The sequence below is a fragment of the Macaca thibetana genome, chromosome 5 (assembly GCF_024542745.1).
Source record: "Macaca thibetana thibetana isolate TM-01 chromosome 5, ASM2454274v1, whole genome shotgun sequence".
In the NCBI taxonomy this organism is placed as follows: Eukaryota; Metazoa; Chordata; class Mammalia; order Primates; family Cercopithecidae; genus Macaca; species Macaca thibetana.
In genome coordinates, this window is record NC_065582.1 from 75542736 (window position 1) to 75569713 (window position 26978).

Consider the following 26978-nt stretch of genomic DNA (forward strand, 5'->3'; position numbering starts at 1 on the left):
TAACTTTTTAATAATCTTGTTCCCATTAACTGCAAACTGAAAGAAGGTAGGACCTAGATTAGGTCTGTAAATTACAGATTCAAATGATCTCTGTATCCTGGAAAAGAGTACAGTTAACACAGAAAGAATATATTGTAACAGGAGTTAAAGGTTGAACAGGAAGTAGTGGGGCTATCACAGAGATGGGCAAAGCAAATATTAGAGATACATAAATTAAGTAGGAAGTCCTGACCCTGGAGGAGCTGAGGCTTTTGTATCACTAACTATTTACCATTCAGGATGGGAGTATCTTAACATAGGAATGTATAAGGAGCTGAGGGAACACAAGACAGGAAGGACAAAAACCTGCCTCTGGAGAGAGGTTCGATAATTGCCTTAACACCTATGGTTGCCTAAAGGATGAATGGGACTTTGTTCACCGTCATGCAAGAAGATTAAAGCATTCCAGATAGAGGGATCTGCACATGGAAAGGCTCAGAGGCATGAAACTATTTTTTCTATTACAGTAAAACAAGAAGTTTGATAAAGCTAAAGTATACTCAGGTGAATAGTAGTTAATGAGGCAGGAAATGATTTTATGTTTATTTGAAGGGTTTGGATTTCACCTTAGAGGTTTTGGGATCTGGTGAAACATTTTTAGAAGAGAGGTGTATGTTGTTTAATAATGATTCCAGTAGAAGTATAGAAGATGATTTAAGGATAGTTAATCTGAAAGCAAGGACCCAGTTAGACTAAAGCAATCATTCAAATTATGCATGATGATAGATTTGACTAGGGAGGGTGTAGGAGCAAACAAGTTCCAAGTAACATACAGATCAGACAAGAAATATGAACTCTAAGGGAATCTGTTTAGGAAACATGAAAGTCCCAGACATTGGGTTCGAAGACAGGACTGGAGTCCTGTGTAGAGCAAAGCAGGACCCCACCTCATGAGAGACTTGGAGTATGAGGCAGGATACAAAAATGGGAACTTAGGCCCAGGAATATAATTGCCAGAAATTGGTAAAGGTGATGATTGGATATCAGGAGTAAGATAGAAGCCTTTGTTATCAGGTCTGAGGCTCAAATTAACATCAGCAGCTGTGTTTGATGATTACAAGAATGTTGGAATGAAGCTCCTTAAATCTCTTCTGTTTTTGAGCTTAATGTTTTATCTCCTCTGCTAGGACACATACAGTTTGAGAATAGGGCTATGTGTAGTGAGAACAATTTTACTTTTTGAATCAGAATATATGAATTTATATCTTGGCTCTGATTCTTAACAGCTGTATGATATTGAGCAAGTCACTTTAAATCTGTGAGGTCACTGTGCTCTTTGTAAATGGGATAATAAACACTTCTTCACAGGACTGTTATAAGATTGAGTGAAATCGTCCATAGAAACTTGAGTGAGCTATAAAGGATGTTCAATAAGTTTTCAAAACCGTCTTGGTGTGAAACAATGACATAGTTCTTTGCATATTCAGTGAAAGTTATTTAGTGAATCAGTGAGTAGAAGACGAATATCAGGTCAGTAAAAGCAATAGCGTCCAAATAAAAGTACATAGGTTTTCAAATTGTTATTGATTTCTAAAAACAAGCTGGTCCCAAAGAAGCAGTGACAGCTCAGCAATAAAATTTCCACTTCATCAGTATGGTGCTATCAACAATTAAGTTATTGTTAAGGTACCTGTTAGAGTAATAACGTTTAAAAGAAGCAACATCTTAAGTTCTAAGGCGATTCAGTATTTCAAAAGTACAGAAAAACATAGTGTCTAAACTTAGGAGAATATACTTCTTTTTTCTCTTTCTTTTTCTTTTCTCAAGTTCACGCAAATCTTCATGGTAACCTGAGGAAAAAGGAGACATGTGGTGTTCTATGTTTCTTTCTAATGAACTGCCAGATATATTTTAAGTATTAGGAGTAAAGGCATGTTTTAATAATGAATGACCTGTTTTGATGTTTATTCATTATGATCTGCCATTATAGTCCCATGTATTTTGACTGATTAATTTTATCTTTCAAAATGTAATATCAATGATTATGGTTATTCTAATTTTGATAAAGAGCAGAACTCTTTCTTCATTATGTGAAATACCAGAGCTTCAGGCTTTTACATAATTTTATTTTAATAAATATACAAGGTCTATTACAAATAAGAAAAAAACATATAATATGTATACAAAACAACATAATAGATAATACAAAGCATTATGGAAGCTGTTTATTGTGGAGTTTTTTTAAATTATCATTTTTCAAGTCCAAACTTGCTTGTTTTTTCCCATATTTACTTTTCATTTTCTAGTCTGGTCTGTTGGAACACTAGCCAAAAATGGTAGAAGTAAACACCCTGTCACTATACTTGATAAGATGGCTAGAAAAGGAAATATTCAGATATATTCTGTTTCTCTTATGGAACTGGACATGTTATTTGCAATACATTTCTAGCATTTTGTTGCTGCTGGGAAACAAAAAAGAAACATAACTACCAAGATCTTGGTTCATGGAAGAATTACTTTGCTTGGTTGCTGTTATGTCTCTTTTTTATGATATTAAGGTTCTTTTTATGCCAGTATGTTATAATGGATACATTTCCAACAGTCAGTAATTCTCTTTTCTCTTTGTATTATCTATTTTGATATTCTTATTGGTTTTTCAAAGTAAGAAATATACGCTATCCCTAAAAAAGGCAAGCTCTCATTACTTTTTCTATTGATGGCATGTAGTATGAGAATCCTAGATTCTTGCAAGTTTAGTTTCCCACAAAGAAGGTCTTATCTATTTTACCCCCCGTATGTCTGTATTTATGAGGTCACATTGTACAGTACATTGTGTCCTAACATCCATGCATTTAGATACATGCTTCAATATTCTTGGGGTAAGGACCCCATTGACTGCTCAAATGATGATTGTAACTAAGTGAGAATGAGCAAGATGGTGTTCTCTTAGAATTTTAGTCTCCAGAAGAAGTTTGTAATAATTTACATTTTAAATGATCTTTTCATTTCTTACTCACATAATAACTTACTTCCCTATCTTAGGGAAGCTTAGGAGAGATATTGTTAACATTTCCTATTTCTGGCCATGCATTCTAAGTTATTGAAATCATACATTATTAAAGTTTACTGATTTAGACAGAAGAGTACAGATTATGTATAAAAGAGTGGTTGAAATTCAGGGTGAGAAGGGATCACTGAGAACTGTAGGTAGCTAAGGAGAGTTCTAAGATGGAAATAACTTAGAGCCACTCTCTGTTAGAAAACGGGTAGAGAAAAAATATTGAGGATTCAAGGAACAGAAAAAGTAGTATCAAGGGTGACAATGAGAAGACCATTTTTTAAAGACCTTAAAGAGATTAGTCAGGTCAAAGGCTCAGAAGGAGAATGAAATCATGTTGAATGAATGAAGGGTAGCCAGATGATAAAGGATCTGAAAGTGCTCACTAAGAACATTGGATTTAATCTGGACTTTAGCATCGGTTTCTCATTGGAGTCTCAGTGCCTGTCAACTCTAGAGGAGTTGGAGAAGGACGGTGAGAGTGGAGGGGACAGAAGCACTGGCAAACTCTTTAAAGCAATTGTGCCCATCTCTACCTTGGAATTCACAGACTGCATATCACTCCTTGAGGAAATCTTCAAGCTTTAGGCAGTGGAACCACCATTATTGTCAGTAATTCTCTTTACCTCACAACTACCAACCAAATATTTATTTCAAGGCAAGTTTGAGGTACAGATGGATTACCCAGGGTCCATTTGAAGCTAAATTACAACATACAGGTCTTTCCTTGGCGTCCCTTCTAATTGTCTATCCAATCTTCCCCCAAAACAAACAGAAAAAGAAGAATGGTAATAGAAAAGAAAAAAGATTGAGTGCAAAATTGTTTTCCTCATTTTCTATTTTGTTCAGAGAAGTAACTGTGTTGTATATATTGTCTTTTTAATACCTCTTTGCATGTTGTTTGTACTTAATAAGTATAAACTTGTCACAGAAATGAGGGGGAAAAAGTTTCTTTCTTGGACACTTTGCATTTCAGTAAGTATACAGTGTGTTTCATCAGTGATCTGTGGTTGGAGAAATTCCATTATATATACTTTTAAAAAGATTTTTTTTTTTTGGTTTATTTGTGCTTTTAAAGAAAACTTCCAAATGAGGATAGTTATTTTTAGTACGTTCCAAGCAAACATTATTATTTAAAAAACTGTTATTTTCAGAAATAAGTATTTTACTCTAGATTCTAGCTATAAATTGTTTTTAAGTGTAACTTACTGAATTCTATGCCAATATGTATAATACGAAGTTTTCTTTCCCCATCTGGTTTTTCTTACTACATCTCTTTCTTAAGTTGAATGTCTGGTTGATACTTGTTTAATAGTGATTCATCTGAATATTCCTGCATCTTCTCTTTAGTTGCCAGTTACAAGTACATACTGATTATTTATTAGTACACAGTGAGCTCTGTGATGTATTTTGGACTTATATCTTCTCCTGGTGAGTTCTTCTCCATATTTCTTTTCAGGTGTAGTTTTAACTCCCATATACATAAAGGACAATAAGAATTACTAACCGGAAATGGCCTTAAATGTACAGAGTGACTTTGCAGCGTAGTAGATTGGCCTTCATATCTGAAAAAAAAGATATATTTTTTTCAAATGAGTTGCAGGGCAGGGCATACTAGTGTTGATATTTCTATAAAGAGAAAGTCTACACTATTTATTGCTCTGAGAACCTTGTATTTTGAAAAACATATCATCAGATAAAGAAGCCCCCGAAAATTTTCTTTCTTAGTTTCCCATTTCATATTGTTTTGTCAATTCAACTGTGACTCATTAACACCTCTTTCCCCTAGGTTTTGCTGGCACACCTGGATATCTTTCTCCAGAAGTTTTACGTAAAGATCCTTATGGAAAGCCAGTGGATATGTGGGCATGTGGTAAGCAATTATATTTTGGAGCAAATTTTGTGATATGCTCGTGTCTTAGTCCATTTGGTCTGCTATAACAATCTGTCATAGACCAAGTGGGTTAAATAACAAAAATGTATTTCTTATTTATTTATTCATTTATTTTGATAGAGTCTTGCTCTGTCGCCCAGGCTGGAGTGCAGTGGTACAATCCTGGCTCACTGCAACCTCTGCCTCCCAGGTTTAAGGTATTCTCCTGCCTCAGCCTCCTGAGTTGCTGGGATTACAGGCACGTGCCACCATGCATGGCTAATTTCTGTATTTTTAGTAGAGACAGTGTTTCGCCATGATGGTCAGGCTGGTCTTGAACTCCTGCCTCAAGTGATTCACCTGTCTCAGCCTCTCAAAGTGCTGGGATTACAGATGTGAGCCAGCACGCCTAGCCACAAAAATTTATTTCTCACAGTTGTGAAGGCTGGGAAATTCAAAATCAAGGTGCTAGCAGATTCGGTGTCTGGTGAGGGCCTGCTTTTAGTTTTGTAGAGAGTCACCCTCTCTTTGTGTCTTCATATGGCAGAAAGGGAGAGGGGGCTCCCAGGGTCTCTTTTATAAGAGCATTAATTCCATTCATGAGGCCTCCATCCTACCAAAGACCTCACTTTCCTTCCTTCCATCAGATTAGGAGTTAGGATTTTAACACATGCTTTTTACAAGGGACACAAATATTGTCTATAACAACCACAATTTTTGTAATTTAAAATACAAGTTGAACATCCCTAATCAAAAAATCTGAAATTTAAAATGCTTCCAAAATCCAAAACATTTTGAGTGCCAATGTGATTGCCGTGTGTGGAAAATTCTGCACCTGACCTCATGTGATGGGTTGCAGTCAGACACAGTCCAAACTTTATCTTATGCAAAAAATTACTTAAAATATTTTATAAAATTACCTTCAGGCTGTGTGTGTAGATGTATATAAGATGTAAATGAATTTCATGTTTAGATGTGGGTCTCATCCCCAAGGTATCTCATTATATATGTATAAATACTACAAAATCTGAAAAAATCCAAAATCTAAAACATTTCTGGTCCTTAGCATTTTGGATAAGGGATACTCACCCTGTAATATCTTTTAAATTTGAAGTTGATATTCTCTAGCAATCAGCTTAGAGTAGAAGTTCTCAAACCTCAGTCTACAACAAGATTACATGGAGAGCTGTTTAAAGGACAGATTGCTGTGTTTCTGATTCAGTATATCTAGGATAGAAACATTTACCTTTTTGACAAATTCTCAGGTGATGCTAATGCTGCTGTCTTCTGGAACACTTTGGTAACAGGGATGTGGAACATTGCTCCTAGTGGTTATGTATTTATGCTGCTATCTTCTCAACCAGTCCTTCCAATAAATATTGTTTGTCCACGATACTTGGCAGAGATTAAGAGTGAACTAGTAAATATTGGAAAATAATGAAATTGGCCATCCTGTGGGGACAAAAGTCTGACTTAGGCCTCTATCTGCCAACTCAAATCAAAAACAGTATCCTATACAGGCCCAAAGACATATAATGGGGAGGATTTTCACCCACACTTTTTATGTGGAATTTTTATGTTTCAACATATACTTTGAATATGTGAAAGACTGAACGAATACTGCAATATTACCCTACTAAGATTATCAACATAATCACCTAAATTCCTGACACTATGTCATTGCTACCAGCCTACAAGTAGATACCTAACTATCATAGTTTGGCTTTAGTGTGCTGCAGACAGATTTCAGTGCCTTTGGTGTTTGTCAGCAAGCTTAGAAAAAGTTGATTTAAAAAACTTTACTTGATTCTGAAAATAATTTTTTAGACTTGGTTTTAGTTTAAAAAGTTAATAAATTCATCATCACTACTTTATAGTGATAGACTATTCCTCATTATATTTCTTATCAGCTTTACCTCTTTGGTAACAACTTGGCGTCTGATCTTAAACTGATTGAATCTTGGGCTTTCAGAGTTACCTCCATGCCTGGGAAGGCAGTGGTAAAATAGGGCACTATATTTATAGTCTCAACCCCTGGGGTTCAGTTTTTACTTTTTACCTACTAACCCAGCCTCTTTAATATATCTGAGTTGGTTTCTTTATCTGTAAAATAGGAATATGTTACCCTCAATGAACTGTAGGAGGGTCAAATGCAGTACACTTTAAAGGAAGACAATTGACAGTTGCTACTTAATTAATGGGTAAGGTCTCAGGAATGCCCCAAGTTGTGCCTTCCTTCTACCTACCTGAGAGTATCTTCTAAGGCATGAGCTCTAAAATGCCTCTGAATTACAGCATTGTCACAAAATATCTTTGTTCAAATCTAGATGTTAACAGCAGATAACTCAGATATTTTGCTTGCAATAAATCAGCTCCCAGCATACATAGATCTGTTTCTGCTGAGGAATTTAAAAAGCAACAGAGTGGCCTGAGACTCAGGCAAACACAGATAGATTTTGTGAAGGATACAATCATATTTTTAAAGTATTTTTAAAACATGATAAAGCTATATTTTTGTAAAGATAGGCGGTTTTGGCTACAATGCTGCACTTGGAGCTTGAATACTAGAGGGACAGTGTGGCATACAATAATCAGTAACCAAGGGAAGCAGGACTCAGCATAAGGGACATTTCGTACTTTTTCTTTGCTTACTTCATCGAAAGGCCTCTTCCAGCCTCTTCTGCCTTTGTGTTTATCTCTCCTTGTTTTCCTAGTTTCCTTCCTATTTTCCACTTTTTTTTCTTCATCCCTCCTGTTTACTTCATAGGTAGGATGCAGTATGTGTAGTGGTTAAGAGAACACACCTAGCTTCTCAGTTCACTTGCTGTATGACATGGCTCAAATTATTTAGTCCCTGTGTCTCAGTTTCCTCTTAGAAATGGAGACCATCAAATTCTTGCTTCATGGGGCTGCAGAGAGGATTTTTTAAATACAGTAAGTGATAGTTATCATTGTTATTATTATACAAAGTCTTTATTTATAAACGAAGTTTCTAGATAACTGATATATGCCTTATAGTAAACTTAAAAAACGAAGTGTATTATATAACTCAGCATTATTGGTGTGATTAGCGGTAGAATGCCCTCATCTGATGACCTGAATACCAAATTCTCTCTCTCCCTCTCTCTGCTTTCTTTCTTCACTTTTAAATTATTTTCTCTTGTTTTATTTGGTAAAAGGTTATTATGGACCGATTTCACAACTTCTGAATCATATTTTACTCCACCAAAGAATTTAAATAAATTATTCATTTTTTCTTATATCAAAAACATTTTTTCATGTTTCAAATGTGTCACCATAAAAAAATGATAGACAAGTGAGGTGATGGATATGTGAGTTAGCTCTATTTAATTATGCCACATCATGTATCTATACATATCAAAACATCATATTATACCCCATAAATGTATTCAATCATAATTTGTCAATCCAAAAAAATTAAGAATTTTTTGAAAATTTAAAACCTTTTTTTAATAATGTATAAGTTTTATTGGTGTTGAAGAATATCAGATCCACTAAAAAGAAACCCAAAAAGCTAAGAGTTTGTACTAGGGATTCTTCTCTGGCTATGCAGAAAAATCAGTGATGAAGCATATACAGGCACACCTCAGAGATATTATGGGTTTAATTTCTGGTCTCACAATAGAACAAATATCAAAATAAAGTGAGTCACACAAATTGTTTGGTTTCCCAGTACATATAGAAGTTATGTTTACACTGTGCTATAGTCTATTAAGTATATGATAGCATTATGTCTAAATGCACATACCTTACATAAAAAATACTTAAAAATAGCCAGGCCCAGTGACTCACGCCTGTAATCCTTGCATATTGGAAGGCCAATGCAGGAGGATCCCCTGAGTCCAAGAGTTTGAGACCACCCTGGGCAACATAGGATGACCCATCTCTACAAAAAGAAAAAAAAAACTATATTGCTAAAATATCGTCATCATCATCTGAGCCTTCAGCAGGTTGCAATATTTTTGCTGGTGAAGGGTCTTGCCTCAGTGTTGATGGCTGTTGACTTATCAGAATAGTTATTGCTAAAGGTTGGGGAAGCTGGGATAATTTCTGAAAATAAGACAACGACGAAGTTTGCCACATCAGTTAACTCTTCCTTTCGTGAAATATTGCAATACTCACCAAAATGTGACACAGAGACATGAAGTGAACCCAAGTTGTTAGGAAAATGGCACCACAGACTTTCTTAATACAGGGTTACCATAAACCTTCAGTGTGTAAAAAATGCAATATCTGCAAAGTACAGTAAAAAAAAAAAAAAAAAAAAGCTCAATAAAACAACATATGCCTTTATATCAAAATGCCCAAATCCTGCATGGGCCTCTGCTTTAGTGGATCTGTGGTAAACACAGGAAACTGCATTTTTAATAACCTATGATGTATTATCAGAGTTTGGATTCACTGTTTTAGACTCACAAAACACACTATGTTCAATTGTAATATTACTTTGGTATATTTGAGTTTACGTGGATTGTCTGAGTGCATTTCTGTGATACAGTTCATATATCTAACCTTTTAAAATAATGGAATATCTTATAATAGTGAGATTTCATGTCTGTGAAATGCGAGAGAACTTATAAGGTAGAAGCTCTAACTTTCTTGTCTAGAAGAGGGAAAAAGGATAGGTAGAGAGTAGTTTCCATCTTTGTTTTCTGAACTATATAACATTTTTTTAGCTGTTAAGCAAATAGTAGATGGATACTATGTACATATGTGCACACACGTGCACACACACACAGATATCAAGAATGACTCCTTAGAAACTTATAGCCATAGGGCATCTCATAGATTTTTAACCCCAATTTTACCACCTTTCACCTTGCTGTATTCTATCCTTTCTTCACATAATATTAGGCAAACAGCCAAATTCCTTTGTGATGAGCCATGCCCCAGTTGGAGCATGTATGTGCCACCAATTTCCATTTCTTCAGAGACTGTGTGGACCCTTTGTCTAGAAATGCACTTGGGATCACACAGCTATGAGAATGTCTTAAGTGTTCTACATCACATATTTAGGGGAAATGACTCCCACTAGAACATTATAATGTATTCTTTTGTTACATGTCTTGGTCATTGTTGTGGGATTTGGAATTGTTTTACCATTTTATTATATATCACCTTATTCATGTGACATGAAAGTGACATTAATTCACTTTATTTGTAAGATGATGTACCCTTACTCATTGCCATTGTAATAACCACCACAGTGATGGACACACTATTTGGTTGCTTTTAGGTTGTGGCTTTTCCTGAGGGAAACTCTTTTTCAACCATTTATTAGCACTCTCTTGCCAATTAAATGGTGACTTATTTTCTAGAGTAGACACTGGGTTGATTGGTAAAAAAATGACACTACTCAGAAAACAAAAGAAATGCAAAACAAGCCATTTAGCAGAATGGCAGCTAGCCTTCTATACGAATTAAGCTCTGAACCCTCATTACAGCAGAGCAGAGTGAAGCAAGGTATTAGTATAATGATTAAAACAAGCCTGTACATTATTTTTATTAGAATCATGCAATTATCTGCACACAGGAAATCTCGAATACCAGCATTACCTTGCTTTTGTGATCTCACACAGGGTGTGGTCTGACCTGTACTCTCTCTTTGGAAGCAAATAGTCCATTACTGGAAAGCAAATAATAAACATTAATGAAGCAAGAACATAGCCTTGTGTTCTGCCATTAACAGCAGTAAATTGATTTTTATGACTTAATTGTATGTATAACTGCTTCCATAAATTCCTAATGGGATGAGGAAATGTTTGTAGATGTCACTGGATCACAAATTTCTAACAGAGCTTGTTCTACAATTTGGCCTAAAAATAAATAAATAAATGCAAGCCTATAACATGGGTCTCTCCCCCACCCTATGTACATATGTGTTGTCTTGCTACTTTTCTACCTTACTTATGTATTAGTCTCAACAGTTATGAGTGATAATAAATTAGTGACTGTAACAGAATGTACCTTGACTTTGGACAAACCTTAGGAATTTTATGGAACATGTTTCTCCTTTTCTTGTGTGGTGAATTTACATTCAGCAATGATGTGTTTTCTGGGGTTTAACCTTTTCATATTTCAGCTGGGGTAAGTCATTATCAGGTACTGTAATCATTTTGAAATCCCAAGCCTACTGGATATTCTGTTACTATTACCAGCTCTGAGACTACCTTATACTTGGCCAATCACAGATAGGCCTCCAAATTAGAGGCCTTCTGCCTTCATCCATTATGACCCACATCTCCAACAGTCTTCAGTTCATGGAGCCTTACTCCCAATCATAGTCTTTACCAATATTCTCTTACTCTGAACTTATACACTGTCTTAAATTTCTCTGCATTTACTATGTCTGGTTTCCCTAACTTGGTGTTTTTCCAACTGTGAGCCACAAACCACATGGTTCAGAGTGACCTAAAGTGCAGCCTCCCGAGATCTACCTCGGGATCATTGAATCAGATTCTCTGGGGTCACAGGATCCAGCAAATCTCACTTCTGGTTATATATCCAAAAGAGTTGAAAACAGCACCTTGAAGAAATATTTGTACACCTATAATCATAGTAACACTATTCACAACAGCCAAGAGGTGGAAGCAACCCAAATGTCAATTGACGGATAAATAGCTTCAACAAAATGTGGTTTATACGTATAATTGTATATTATACAGCCTTAAAAAAGAAAGAAATTCTGTCACATGCTACAACATGGATGAACCCCAAGGACATTATGCTAAGCAAAATAAGTCACTGACAGAAGCACAGATACTACATGATTCCACTCATATGAAATATTAAAACAGTCACATTCGTAGAAACAGAAAATAGAAGGGTGATTACCAAGAATTAGAGAGAAAGGGGAAATTAGTGTTTCATGTATATAGAGTTTCAGTGTTGAAAAATGAAAACAAACTGGAGATCTGTTTCATGACAGTGTAAATGTACTTAGTACTACAAAACTGTTCACTTAAAACTTGTACATCTGGCTGGGCATGGTGGCTGATGCCTATAATCCTAGCACTTTGGGAGGCCAAGGTGGGAGAATCACTAGAGCCCAGGAGTTTGAGACCAGCTTAGGTAACATATAGTGTGACCCTACCTCTAAAAAACAGAAAAAATTAGCCTGACATGGTAGCGCACACCTGTAGTCCTAGCTACTCTGCTCGAGAAGCTAAGCTGGGGAAGATCCCTTGAGCTAGGGAAGTTGAGGCTGCAGTGAGCCATGATCATGCCACTGCAATTCAGCCTGGGTGAAAAAGAATGAGACCTTATCTTTAAAAAACGAAACAAACAAAAAAAAATCTATGTTATGTAGTATTTATTTATGTATTTATTTATTGAGACAGGGTCTGGCTGTATTGCCCAAGCTGGAGTGCAGTGGCACAATCTTAGCTCACTGCAACCTCCACCTCCCACGTACAAGTTATCCTCCTGCCTTAGCCTCCCCTGTAGTGGGTACTGCAGGTGCACACCACCACACCCAGCTGATTTTTTACTTTTTGTAGAGACAGGATTTTGCCATGTTGCCCAGGCTGGTCTCAAACTCCTGAGCTCAAGCAGTCTGCCCACTTTGGCCTCCCAAAGTGCTGGGATTGCAAGTGTGCGGGACCTTTTTTTAATGTACAATTTAAAGTCACTGCGTGGGGCCTTTTTTAATGTACAATTTAATGTCATGTGTTTAAATTTAATGTTAGGTATTTTTTAGCATAATTTTTAAAAAACAGATTCACTGAGGTGAGGCTCAGGAATCTGCATTTTAACAAGCTTGCCAGGTGATGCTGTTGCCACATCAAAGCTAAGCAACACTACCATAGCTAATTACAGATTCCTTTAGGAGAGCAGTTTTTAGGTTTATTACAGGATATGTCAGAGGTTGCAAACAGGTGAAGTCTTAGTTCAAGCTGCTATAACAAAGTCACATAGACTGGGTGTCTTACAAACAACGAAGTTTCTTTCTCATAGTTCTGGAAGCTGAAAGTCTGTGATCAGGGTGCGACCATAGTCAGGTCAGGTTTTGGTGAGGGCGCTCTTGATGGTTACAGACTGCCAGCTTTTTGTTGTATCCTCACATGGTAGTAAGAGCTAGCTAGCTAGCTGCCCTCTTCTTAAAAGGGTACTGTACCTGTTCATAAGGGACCCATCCTCATGAACTAATTATCTCCCAAAGGCCCCACCACACCAAATACCATCACATTGGGATTTGGATGTCAGCATATGAATTTTGAAAGCCATACAAACATTCTATCCATTGCAGGCGGTCTGCTGTCTTAGTCAGACTTGTGGACATTTTATTCTTAGGAGTGTTGACATTAATTATTTATCTTTATAATTTATTAGCAAGTAATTTCTATAAAAACTATCAGTTTCTAGCTTCTCTAAAAAAATCAAAAGAACACGTGATGCAATGCTTTTGCTCTTATATAGTAGTTGTACCTGTCAGACACGTGAACACAGCTGCTCCCCTGGTGACCACCCCACCCCACACACAGTACAGGTGCAGGCCTTCATCCCGGCCTGCTGCCAGAAGTCCTGTCAGTTTGCCACTCCTACTACATGGCATAGATAGTTTCCATCCTGTTAAACGTGCCTTCCTATCTTGCTGGCATTGACCTTCTAGCTCTTTGTTCTACCCTTCATTGGCCATTTAGGTCACAGACTGTTAGTTGAGCACTTTTTCTACTTGAAATGTATGATGATTTTCTATTAATCGTATTATAACAAGGTAAGATAGAGCCATACTTAACACTCATGTAATTAATTGTGTATTTCCAAACTCCACGTGCATTTTGCTTCTATGTTTATAATGTACCCCTTTATTTACTTAGAATATTCAGTAACTGTCTTAATTAGATTTTTCCATTAACTTCCCCACTACCTTCTCAGAGTTGTCCAACATTCATTCTTCATCTCTCCTTTTGTAAGAACAGCGTTTAGAATGTTTAATTATTAACAAAATTATAAGTTTAGCAACTTTTTTAACTTTAACTTTTATTAAAATCAATTTTGAATGTTCTTGATAATGTAGTCTTTCTACCTGATCGTAATCAATACTTCTCAAAAGTCTTATTAACCAGACATCTCTAGCATCTCCCAAGCATAAATATATACATAAGATAATGAAAACTAGTTTTAACATCTATCTTTATATGGAACCAACTCTATTAAAAATAGTTTTAACTGTTTGTCATGGAAAATGTGAAACATAAAATGGAGAGAATACTATAATAAACTGATGACTATTTCATCTATTTCCTCCCTTTCATTTCCCACTCCAATATTATCTTAACCAAATTTGAACATTGTATCAATACATCTATAAATAATTTAAAGTATATCTCTAAAAGAAAAGGACTCTAGGCCAGGCACGGTGGCTCAAGCCTGTAATCCCAGCACTTTGGGAGGCCGAGGTTGGCGGATCACGAGGTCAGGAAATCAAGACCATCCTGGCTAACACGGTGAAACCCTGTCTCTACTAAAAATACAAAAAAAATTAGCTGGGTGTGGTGGCAGGCGCCTGTAGTCCCAGCTACTCAGAAGGCTGAGGCAGGAGAATGGCATGAACCTGGGAGATGTAGCTTGCAGTGAGCTGAGATCGCGCCATTGCACTCAAGCCTGGGCGACAGAACAAGACTCCATCTCAAAAAAAAAAAAAAAAGAAAAAAAGAAAAGAAAAGGACTCTAAATATGACAGTAATATTAGTTTTAAAATTTTAATAATTATTGCTTAATAGCATCAAAATATCTAGTCATTTTCCTATTTATCCTCTCATGTCATAATCTTGTTTGGTCTCTTAGATCTCTTAGTCGTTTTTAATTTGTAAGTTTCGCTCCATTCTCTCTCCTCTCTCCTTATTTCTTGATGTATTTTTTCAAAGAAACCTGTAGCTCCAAGACAGCACATGTAAGTACTCAATCTTGGTCTCTAGATACTATTTACCATTAAAAGGAACCAGAACTTTTTGTAGTAGCAGCTGATTTCAAGTTTAGAACAGGAAAAAAGCAAGATGATCCAGGAGCATCTTGTCATACCACAAAGAAAAACTATTAAGGACCACAGAGTTTATATTAACAGATGCAGGAGCCACCTTGAGGCTGGCACTAGCCAAAGATGGGGCAGTTGAGAATCAATGAGAAAAATAACAGTAATAGATTGAAATACATCAAATAAGTTTAAATCAAGGAGTTGATAATGATAATCAAAATTCAACAGAAGTCCTAACCTTTGGGGATGTTGGGGACCCAATGCATTATTTTAAAAACTGGCTAGTAAAGAGGAAAATAAATAAATAATTGGCCTATCTTTCCCATATGAACTGTATCTTAGACCAATCAAGTGGAAAAGGAGTAAGATTTTCTTAGTCTAAAGAAAGCGTGATATAATTAGAGTATCATCATTTTATTTGTTTGTTTGTGAGTCTCACTCTGTTGCCCAGGCTGGAATGCAGTGATGTGATCACGGTTCACTGCAGCCTCCAAATCCTGGGCTCAAATGATCCTCCTGCCTCAGCCTCCCAAGTAGCTGTGACTGGCTGTGCATTCCACCACACCTGGCTAAGTTTTTCTATTTTGGGGAGAGACAAGGTCTTCCTATGTTGGCTAGGCTAGTCTTGAACTCCTGGGCTCAAGTGATAATCCTACATCAGCCTCCCAAAGTGCTGGGATTACAGGTGTGAGCCACCATGGCTTGCCATCATTATTTTGCAGCCCCAGTAAAATTATGTAGGCAGTAATCATCAAAGGCTGCTAACGTCATGAGAGACACCCAACATTTGAAGGCACATCCTCACCCCTGAAGCGTTCTTGCAAAAAAGAAAAAAAAAAGACTTCTTCATTGACTTTTAATGATTTTAGTACTTCAGGTATATGGGCAGAGAAAAAGAGCTAGTGATTTTTTCCTTTTTTTTTTTCTCTGACATAGAAAAAAGGTACAATATTAGGTTTATTTTTAAAAAAGGGAAATTAGGCTTACTCATGAGGCAAGAACTCTCAATTAGAACACCAAACACTTTTATTTTATTTTATTTTTATTTTTGAGACTGAGTCACAAGACTCTATCACCCAGACTGGTGGAATTCAGTGGCACAACCTTGGCTCAGCAACCTCCGCTCACTGCAACCTCCGCCTCCTGAGTTCAAGTGATTCTCCTTCCTCAGCCTCCCGAGTAACTAAGACTAAAGGCATGTGCCACCATGCCCAGTTAATTTTTTTGTATTTTTCGTAGAGATAGGGTTTCACCATGTTGGCCAGGCTGATCTTGAATGCCTGACCTCAGGTGATCCGCCCATTTTGGCCTACCAAAGTGCTTGGATAAGAGGTGTGAGCCACCATGCCCGGCCTAGAGCAACAAACACTTTTAAAATAAGCATTTGTTTAGTGGACCTAGCTGAAGGAAAAAGTAGCTGCAAGGAACATGTAAGATAGGACCAAATGGACATCTTTGCTAGTAAGTCAAGGTCTCTCAGTTAGACAACACAAAGTTTTAAATTTTATATTACCATTCCTACTGAAGTTCATAGATAAAGAAAAAGTGGCTGCAGGGAATGTTTAGAGCATCATTATGTCTGTCCTGCTTGTGGTTGAAACAGTTACTTAACCTCTCAGCCTGTTTCATCATCTGTAATATAATGCAGATAACAACAATATCTACCTCATAGCATTATACAAGGATTAAATGAAGTAATGCACTAAAGCACACAAAACTCTGAATAAATGTTATCTATAATAAAATGTATTAATATTACATTATCCTTATGCCATGAGTCTCATACTTGTTCTATACATTCAGAAAATAGAACTACAAAAGAGCATAAATCAGAAAGGTTTTAGATGCTTGTTTAATAATCAACTTGAAGTAAACTTACAAAACAGTGTTTATTTAAATAGGCATTGACAATTTCACATCAGGCTACTCAATAGTACCTATAATATGTTTTTTTTTTAAGTCTTTGGGCCTAAAAGTGTTTTTTTAAATCTTCACATTTATGCTATTATTTTATTTAAAGTACATGTTTTTGTAGATACTCCTCCATCAAACAACTGAATTGTGGGCATCTATTACATATTGGCTGCTTTTCTCATGGGATGAGCCCTCTGTGAGCTTCCTCTTCCCAGAGAAGCACCACATCAACTGTCAAGTGCAGACATAATTCATAAGGACAAACAGCCTATGTTGAAAATGCTAAATGTCTCAGTTGTGCGACTGATTTATAATTTTATAACAGCCTAACTACAGATGTGTATTAGGAAAATGTTCATATTCAATGGAAACTATCACTATTACAAAGCAAATTTTCTCCTTAACCTCCTGGAATCTTATATAGCTGAGGGCTAAAACTACTCAGGTACAGCTTTTTTTCTACTTGCATCCTGAGAACACCAACACTCATCATCATCATTACTATCATCATTTTCATTAGATGCATGGAGAAATTATTTTTATGTCGTGAAGGTGGGGTACCAATATACTGTGATTTTCTTCATGGTCTTTTTTTTTTTTTTTTTCCTTAAGAATGTTGCTTAAAATTTTTTACCCTTGTATTGATTCACATGACTTGAAAAATCTTCTTATGAACTGTATCTTCCTGAAGCAGGCTCTAAAATTCTAAGATGATTAAACCATTGCTTAAAAACCATTTCAGCTGCAACAGTGTCTATTTATAAAGATGTCCAGACTGGTGGACAGGAGCAGAGATAGATCTCCTAGGTACAGAGACCAACAGAGACCACCTTGGATAAGGGAAAAAATAAGTCTCAGAGTACACCTGGGAAAGTGTCACCTGTCTTACTTTTCTTTCTCAGGTTTCCCAGGCTTAAGAAAACATAGCAAGAAAAAAGCAAACAGGAGAGGTCAGAGGAATGACTGCCTTCCTCCAGGATAATGAACTAGGGAAAAAAACCAAAGGCCTTAAGCAGGGCAATAAAATATGTGAAAAGTGGCAGGAGGGATATTTGATGACAGAGAAGACCATTATATCAAAACGATCTCAGACATTTAGACTGCAGATATCATATCAGGGAAATTTAAAAACTGTGAATACAGACTTTTTTTAATTTTAAAAGTTAAACTTGATGTTCATTAATTTATAAATACAAGTTTGTGAAGAATTTTAGCAAATTTTATTACAGCCATGTGTTTATTACTTAGAATTTTCTGTGGCATTTTGCCCTTGTCTTCCTTTTTCCTCTCCCATAATGTATATTCTTCTGTAGTCTTGTTGGTTAAGTTGTTTGACTGAGAAGCCTTGAAGTTTTTGAAGACTAAGACTACTGAAGAGAAAAGGGTTTTGTCTCTATGTGGTACCCACATTTGCAGGGACTCTGGTTATTTAGAATGTGAGTTTATAACCAGGACACCATCACTCAACAAAATGTCCCAATTACCATCAAAACAAGCATGAGGAAATAAATAACATGCTTAGTTTTTGAACTTCAACCTCACAGTGACTAAAATCATAGTCTCTATATAGGTAAGAATGCAGGAAGACTCTATATAAACAAGAGTTCAGGGAGGCCAAAGAATGTCGCCCTAAATGACAGATATGTTTTATCTTTAGAGTTTCCCTTCCATGCCTCTTTAGAATTCTTTGGAGCATGCATTGACTGACACATTGTCAGAGTTCTGGAGCATAGGAGGAGAAGCATTAACCTTCCAGAGACTGCTCTAGAATAGACCATAACACGTCTCTCTGAAGTTTTCCTACAATCCAGTTTTCTCTGTTTTAACAACTACAGCTTAATATCATTGTGGATCAGCCACATTTAATTTATTGTTTTCTATATGACTTAAATAATGTTAATACTGTAATCTCTCCAGGTGTCATTCTCTATATTCTACTTGTGGGGTATCCACCCTTCTGGGATGAAGACCAACACAGACTCTATCAGCAGATCAAGGCTGGAGCTTATGATGTATGTAATAACTATTTATATCACTTTAGATGAAGGTTTGTTTTTTGCTTGCTGATCAAGAGCCAGATCTTTTCATTTTTCTTTTAACTATAATTTTTACCACTTTCTCTTATTATTTCCCTCTCTCTTAAGGAAAGGGAAAAAGAAATGCAGCATATGTGTTCAGCTTATGTTTCCTTTTAACTCACTCTCTCCTAAGATAAAAAGAAAAGTCATGTGAAGTCTCTGAGGAAGAACTTTGTCAAAATGTTTGGATCTTAGTGCATTTTAAAAACATAAAAATTAAAATATTTCTGCTATAAAAATGATTATTGCCCATTCAGTTGAATTATATTCTCAAATACCTATCACATAATTTTACATTATATACCAACAATATTTTGCAGTGATCACATATCAAATAGAACATTATTCCACTATACCAGTTTCTGGGTTTTGTTTTTTGTTTTTGTATTGTTTACCTAATGGGATGCTATGCAAGCTTTCATTTGAAGAATGAGTTTCACAATTGAAAAATTTGAAAATCATAATTCTAATATATTTAATTTTTAATTAGAATATTTGAAAGTAGATATATATATACATATTCATAAATTAAGTTCAGAATCTGAAGAGGAAGTCTTTATCTACTTTCTCTTTATGGCTTAACTTTGTGTTTATGATATAATTTGCTCTCCTTTGATATGTATTCTTGTAAATATGATTTACCACTTTCTCTGGTTTCCTCTCATACAGCCCTAGGGAAATCCATGTGCAGGATCTGGGCATGCTTTCCATGTGTCATTAAGTGGAGTAACTATGGAGTAGCAATATTGGGTTCACCTTTTGTGCACAAGTTGAAAGCTTTATGTGAAAGTGAGAGGAGAAAATATAAAATGTCTGTATTGTATTCTATCATGTCTCATGAACTCTTCAGTGCATTTCTGATAAAATTTTCTATTTAGATGGATGTGTGTTTCAGTTAGCAAGAATTTAAAATGTATATTCTTTGAATTTTGAAGCATTCCATTATCCCTAGACTAGTAATTGAAACAAATTATTATTTACATGGCAACAGCTAGCACATTCACCATCTTTACAGACTAGAACCAGCCCCTTTCTGGGCAGACGTAGCCCTGAAAATGCACTGCTTGGTATACCGGAGGAGTGCTTTCATGAAAATTAGAAAACTGAGGAAAAGGTTCACCTTTCTTCATGCTGAACCTACCCCTCATTTGCTATCAAAAGACCTGTACAACATTTAAGAAACAGCCTTGCATGTTTCTTTAGTAGCTCCTAACAGTTAGCAAGCTTTCACAACTGCCAAACATAAGCTTCAGGAATTAAAAAATGACAATTGTTAAGCTGGCAAGAAATTACAGGTATTAGAGTCAATATCATTTTTCTCGTGCTTTATTTTGCCAGTGAGTCACAAGTTCCCCATTTTAAAACTACCAAAAATAGACTAATTCCATTGACACAGTGACAATGGCTTTATTTTTCAAGATTGTCTATACAAATTCATGAATTGGGAAAATAACTTGATATTCTATCATTTTGCAACTAATGTAGTATAAATTTCCCTTAATCATTGAAGGACAGTATTTCTACTAAACATGCTAATGATATAAAAGTAATTTATTATCAGTACAAAAAAATAACATGAAGAGAGGAGAAGTAGCTTTCTTATATAGTCTTATTGTAAAAAAAATATTAATAATGGGAAGTTATAAGATTTGATTACTTTCATATACTTTGGTGAAATTTGTAATTGGGCAGATTAAACTTCTTGAAGGGTTAAAATGAAATCTTGCTGAAGCTCCTATAGCCTCAGATTCTTCTCACTACAGCACTCCAAGTAGCCATGATTAATAGGTCAGTTTTGGCACAGGAATTGAAGCTGTTTTATTACCTCTGCTATTACTGCTTATAAGTTGTGAAAGTATATAATACCTCATTTTGAACCTTGGCATAATATTACGATGGCATTGGTACATGTAGCAACCTCTTTGCTTTTATTAAGTTTTGCAAATAATCATGAGAAAGATTGTATAAAATTTCATGTTCAGATCAAAGCAGAGATACTTTGAGAATAGAAGATTCTTAAGTTCTTTTTTTCTGAATTTTAAAATGTATTTACCATATGTGATATGCAGCTCAGTATATATGTTGGTCCCTTATCAGATACTCTTTAATATATATAGTTGTCTACATAGAGGGGGAGAATAGATCTAAATGGTTCTATTTATTTTAGATACAATTTAACTTATATAAAAAGTAAATTTATGAAGAAATTCACTACTTGAGGAAATGATTCATATAGTTGACTCTTCCCTGTTTGATTGAGTGTGTCTATTTTTTAAACTTTTTATAAATTTATATTTTTGAAGTTTCCATCACCGGAATGGGACACGGTAACTCCTGAAGCCAAAGACCTCATCAATAAAATGCTTACTATCAACCCTGCCAAACGCATCACAGCCTCAGAGGCACTGAAGCACCCATGGATCTGTGTAAGTAAAACTTCTCAAAAACTTCAAGAGCTAAAATGAAAAATAAGCTGTCCTTTAATATATTGTTTATGGATTTAAAATAACTTTGCAAAAAAAAGATGAAATTCAGAATGAATGAATTTTTGACTCAAGGTGTTTAAGAAAATGAATTTTATGATGGCGAAGAAATGCAATTTTCAGTAGCAAAGTCTGAATTGCATAGATTATTAAACAAATATTGCTTGCAGTAACAAAAGGAATGAGTATTCTTCGTATTAATTATTGACAATACTCGTGAACAAGGTCAAGAAAATAACACCAAAATTAAAAGTATCCCAGAAGAAAAGATTTAACAAAGTTCAATTATTTGTCATTAGGCAACTTTAGAAGCAAGTATGAAGTTTGGCAGCTGAGAGTAGAGTTTTAGTGGCATAAAAGAATGGTCATAGTAGTCTGAATATTTTTTAGAAATATTAAGAAAAATAGTGTGAAATTTGAGGGGAATCTGAAGACTTCAGTAAATTTCTGAATGTGTCAAATGCTAAGATGATAAATGTGGCACTAAGTAAATGAAAGGCAGCCCAATCGAAATGTGATTGAAGACATTAAAATAAAGATAATTTGAGAAATTATTAATATTTATTTCTACACTTTCTGGTATTTTTATTTTGTTTTGTTTTGACACAGAGTCTTGCTCTTGTCACCCAGGCAGGAGTGCAGTGGCACAGTCTTGGCTCACTGCAACCTCCGCCTCCCAGGTTCAAACAATTCTCCTGCCTCAGCCTCCCGAGTAGCTGGGATTACAGGTGCCCACCACCACACCCAGCTAATTTTTGTATTTTTAGTAGAGATGGGGTTTCGCCATGTTGGCCAGGCTTGTCTTGAACTCCTGACCTCGTGATCCACCCGCCTCAGCCTCCCAAAGTGCTGGAATTACAGGTGTGAGCCATGACGCCCAACCCATTTCTATACTTTATATGTATCAGTGTTGCGTCTTGGCCACAAGTAGTCTTGGCAAAACTAAAATTTTATTTTTAGGTAACTTTAGCAATTGAATACTTAGAAGTTGATCATGCAGGTGCAGCACCATTAATAAAGATTTGATGAAGTCAGGGACATTATTACACTTAGTGTATTTTAAATATTCTTAATTAAGTTACTTTTTTCCCCCCTCCTCTAGCAACGTTCTACTGTTGCTTCCATGATGCACAGACAGGAGACTGTAGACTGCTTGAAGAAATTTAATGCTAGAAGAAAACTAAAGGTAAGAAATTTTACATTTTTGTGGGGAGGTAGATTTGACAGACTAAGAAGTGAAATACCATGTGAGGAAAATGACTTCTAGCAAAGGCTTTCAATTATGTAGACCTCAATACTCTCATTATTCTTTTTTGGGGTCTTAGGAAATGGAATATACACCAGAATCAAAACTATGGTGAAAAGCTAGAATCATCCTGGCAACACATGCTGTGGATCCTTCCTTCAGTGGAAAACAGCTGTGCAATTTGATAATCAGAATCTGGCGAGCATCATGAGAGACAAAGGCCTTTGACTCTCGGGAAACCAAAAAACAAAAACAAACAATCAAAAATCCCCTAAATGAAAGTAGGGCCAGGAAAAGATTTGTTATCAAAGACTCTATATTTGTTAGGTCCAGGATTTTGCATAGGCAACATTGACTTTTGTGTTCTAATTTTTTTCACAGGGTGCCATCTTGACAACTATGCTGGCTACAAGAAATTTCTCAGGTACATGCATTGAGAACTCTGCTTCTTATCCATTGGTCTTCTTTTTAAGTAGTCTCTGTTTTTTTGACTCTAGAATTTTTAAACTCTAATAATTAGAAAAACCTGATTGTTCAGGGGTGGCAAATGTGTGGCACAGATTCCTTCTACACCTGTGGCTGCCATTAGCAGTCTACTTGGGTGCTGTCTGCTGCCGAGCCTCCGTGACTGCACCCCTCACAAGAGTGCTTCTGGCAGCTCTGGTCACCAGTCAGTGCTGGTGCAGGACTAGCCTCATCTGTCAAATGCTGGGATGCATACAAGTTGTGGAAATAAATACTCCCTCATTTACAATCTCAGCATTTCAAACTTAGAAAATATTATTAATATTTCATAAAATAATAACTATGAATAAGTTATTTTTGGTCTCATTTTCATAGGGAATCCTAGTATGCAAGATTTTTAAAAGAAGACCATTATTGGCCAGGTGTGGTGGCTCATGCCTGTAATCCCAGCACTTTTGGGAGGCCGAGGCAGGTGGATCACAAGGTCAAGAGTTCGAGATCATCCTGGCCAATATGGTGAAACCCTGTCTCTACTAAAAATACAAAAATTAGCTGGGTGTAGTGGTGTGTCCCTGTAGTCCCAGCTGCTCAGGAGGCTGAGGCAGGAGAATTGCTTGAACCTGGGAGGCGGAGGTTGTAGTGAGCAGGGATCACGCCACTGCAATGCAGCCTGGCAACAGAGCGAGACTCCATCTCAAAAAGAAAAAAAACAAAAACAAAAAAAACAGACCATTATTGAGGAACCCAGTTCTCTTAGACCTAAGTTCATTCAAAAGTATAGTACTTTCTTGGCATACTATAAGAATGATTACAACTGTCAAAGGTATCTAACTCAAGAATTTACAGAGCACCTTGCACTCAGTACTCTCAGAGCATAATAAATGTTCCTCAAAATGATTCCATGGTAAAAAATAAGTGTGTTAAATAATAGGCTAAAAGAAGTCAAACCATTTCTTTATTGTAAGAGTCACTCTCTAAAGGTGGAGATAAAGTATATGTTACTCCAATAACTTACTTGAGTTTTGTATCCTCCTTCTTTGATAGATTATCTCAAAGGACCAGGTTCACAAAAGTCAAATCCTGTTCAATGCTAAGCAGTCTTACGTTGGGGGAAGGACTGGAGCAGCAATTAAGCTGCACTTGGTAACCTTTGGCCCTTTAGACTTAGAACACTTGTCAGCCAAAAATACTACCAGTTTAGTTTGGATACCGTTTACATAACAGTGCTCTGCAAATCAAACCGTCCAGCTATTTTTTCAATTCTTTGTTTTATTTTCTGCTACATACTTAGCCTGGGTGTTATAGTGTTATCAGGTAATAATCCATCATATCATTATTAAATGCTCTTCAACCAATTTCTAGTTATTACTTACAACTGTATTAAGTGGTCATCTTTCCTTCCACCTTTGCATTTCGTTACAAATAATGGGAAACCATAAGAGGCCTTCCAAAGGCTGTTAAACAATAACAACAACAGTAGTACAATGAATAATGCTACGAATTGAGGGACCGTGTTGGCCAGTCATATGTATTTTGTCCAATTCGTTTAATGTAATAATACCTTGTTGCTGCGTTTGTCAAGTTACCTGTTTCATAAACAGTTGATTAATATAGTTGACATTTGTATGGGTGAGTTCAATGCCATCTCATTAAATATTAATTCATATATATGATATTCAAATAAATTTCACTGTGGCCCAGTAATTAGTGAATCATTAAAAGGTAGAATGATTTATATAGCATAAATTCTTAACGGCAAACTAACCCAAACTTTAAAAAATCTTCAGATTTAAAATTGTACATTTTGTTAAAGTGTTACATACACTCTTGGGCATAAATTGGGCCTTTATTCACATATGTACCCATATATAGAAGCTTTTTGTTTACCTCACAGTTTCCTTTTCATCATCATGTAAACTAAAACCTCATGACTAATATGTGAATTTTATATTGTTTCTGAATGTCTTAGCATGAAAAAGCAATTTTTTTTATCCGTCACTTCAAAATCAACTGAATAACATTAGACCCAGTTACAACATCTTGTACTTAATACTGCGTTTTAGTTTTGAGTATTTTATTCATCCTATTTCATTGCCAAACATGCTCTTTAAAGTAATTTGTCCATAAGTATATGGTTATAAAGTTGTTTTAATTTTTTCTTTTCTCCCTTTATGTGGAATGTATTTCTTGTGAGGTAAGGTGAATAGTAACCAAAAGGGACATTTCTGCATCTCCCAGGCCAAATCCCTGCTTACCCTGAATCATCATCTTCTCTTTGCTTGCTATTGCAATTTCAATTATTCTGAGTTTGCTTTCTAACCTATTAACTGCCACAGGATTGATTTAATATTGCTTTTTAGCTCCAGGCAAACGATTTAATAGCTAAGGCAACTCTTTCTTACAATCTCAATTAATAATAAATTAATAGCTTTGTTGCTAAAGATTAATGAAATTAACATTTTTGTATCTTTTAAGTAAATTTAAAAGTATACCAATATGATATTGAAATAATGCCCCAAATCAATGAATGTCAGGAAATTACATGTTCATGCAGTTCTAGTCTAGCTAGGTATTTACACTTTCAAAGTCAAGCTCTATTCTGATATACTTAAATAAGTATATGTAATTAATATTAAATGAAAGCATAAGTATGTATGGTGTTCTGCATATTTGTGAATGTTCTACACTTGGTGTACTAATTGTCATTGACAGTTATATTATCTGTTCACTGTGTATATACACGTTCCTTAGTAGATTTTTTTGAAAGGATGACTTCACCTTTTAACATACTCAAGAAGTTTAGTAACAGAAGGAATGTTAAAAGCTCCCTGCCAAGAAAAATGAAGTTGCATATAAGACCATATGCTTTAAGATTTCTCTGATTTAGTTGAAGATTTTATTCTGTTTTTATGTTGTCTCAAGTTTTATGATTTTTACTTTTTCATTGTAAAGGCTTTTGTTCATGAAGCCTTTGTATTCTGATTTTAATGTATAAAAGAATACATAGTGCCATTTTTTTAAAGCTCATATGCTAAACATTTTAAAAATTTGCTCTAGGCCAATAATATGCCATTTTATTTAAATAGTAATATTTTTTGTAAAACCAAATTGTCTGACTTCAAGAATATAATGAAGATGTTATTTAGCCAGAGCAAATTTTACAAATGAGTTTTCAACCTCTAGAAAGAGGGGCTTAAATGGCAGAACTGACATGGTCACCATATGTGGTGTGAATGAACATGTAATACTATCTGTCAGCTGGTGTCCAAAGACTGAATTCAACTTTCTGGATTACAAAAGGATAGTCCAGTTAAAGTTCCAGTATCCTTTTCGCAACCAACAGTGAAATAAAGTCCAATAAACACAACTGTCAAAGTATTCAATTATATGCAATGAACTACTCTTTAGTTCTAAATTTGCTGTGGCAAACCAAGAAAAGTGATACTGTATTTCAGTGTCCTGTAAGCTCGCGCTCATCAGTGTGACTTTGATAACTTGCCGTATGTTGGCCATAACTCAGCAAAGGTGGTAGAAGGAGACAGTAACCTGACTGCTTTGTTGCCTGGCTGTGGGTTTCTATGGATAACTCACTAAACTGATTTTACTCTCATTTTACAGCAGCCAAGAGTTTGTTGAAGAAACCAGATGGAGTAAAGGTAAGTTAAACAGATGCCCCTAATCCATTTCTGATTTTCAGAAGCTGGATAATCTTTAAATGTTAAATATAATTCCTAAGTCTTTGCAAGTTCTATTTTTTATTGTTTCTGATAAAGGTTGCCGGTTGAAATATGAAATGATTTAATATACAAAGATGACTAACATTTATACCAAGAAAAACTGTATTTCTTCTATTGGATTATATATGAAATAGTCATGAAAAAATAA

At 35.6% G+C, this 26978-nt stretch overlaps 1 protein-coding gene across 31 annotated transcripts in view; it reads left to right on the forward strand.

Annotated features, from left to right (window-relative positions):
* The window catches only part of CAMK2D (calcium/calmodulin dependent protein kinase II delta), a 304534-nt gene that overhangs the window by 225689 nt on the left and 51867 nt on the right, over positions 1-26978 (forward strand). For 19 of the 31 annotated variants that reach the window (XM_050792416.1, XM_050792420.1, XM_050792426.1 and 16 more), the window contains exons 8-13: positions 4827-4910; positions 18739-18833; positions 21203-21325; positions 22485-22568; positions 23010-23052; positions 26712-26749. In XM_050792416.1, the coding sequence (XP_050648373.1) occupies positions 4827-4910; positions 18739-18833; positions 21203-21325; positions 22485-22568; positions 23010-23052; positions 26712-26749 (467 nt within the window). The remainder of the gene's footprint in view (positions 1-4826; positions 4911-18738; positions 18834-21202; positions 21326-22484; positions 22569-23009; positions 23053-26711; positions 26750-26978) is intronic. The other 12 variants (XM_050792418.1, XM_050792427.1, XM_050792417.1 and 9 more) reach the window with 1 other exon arrangement.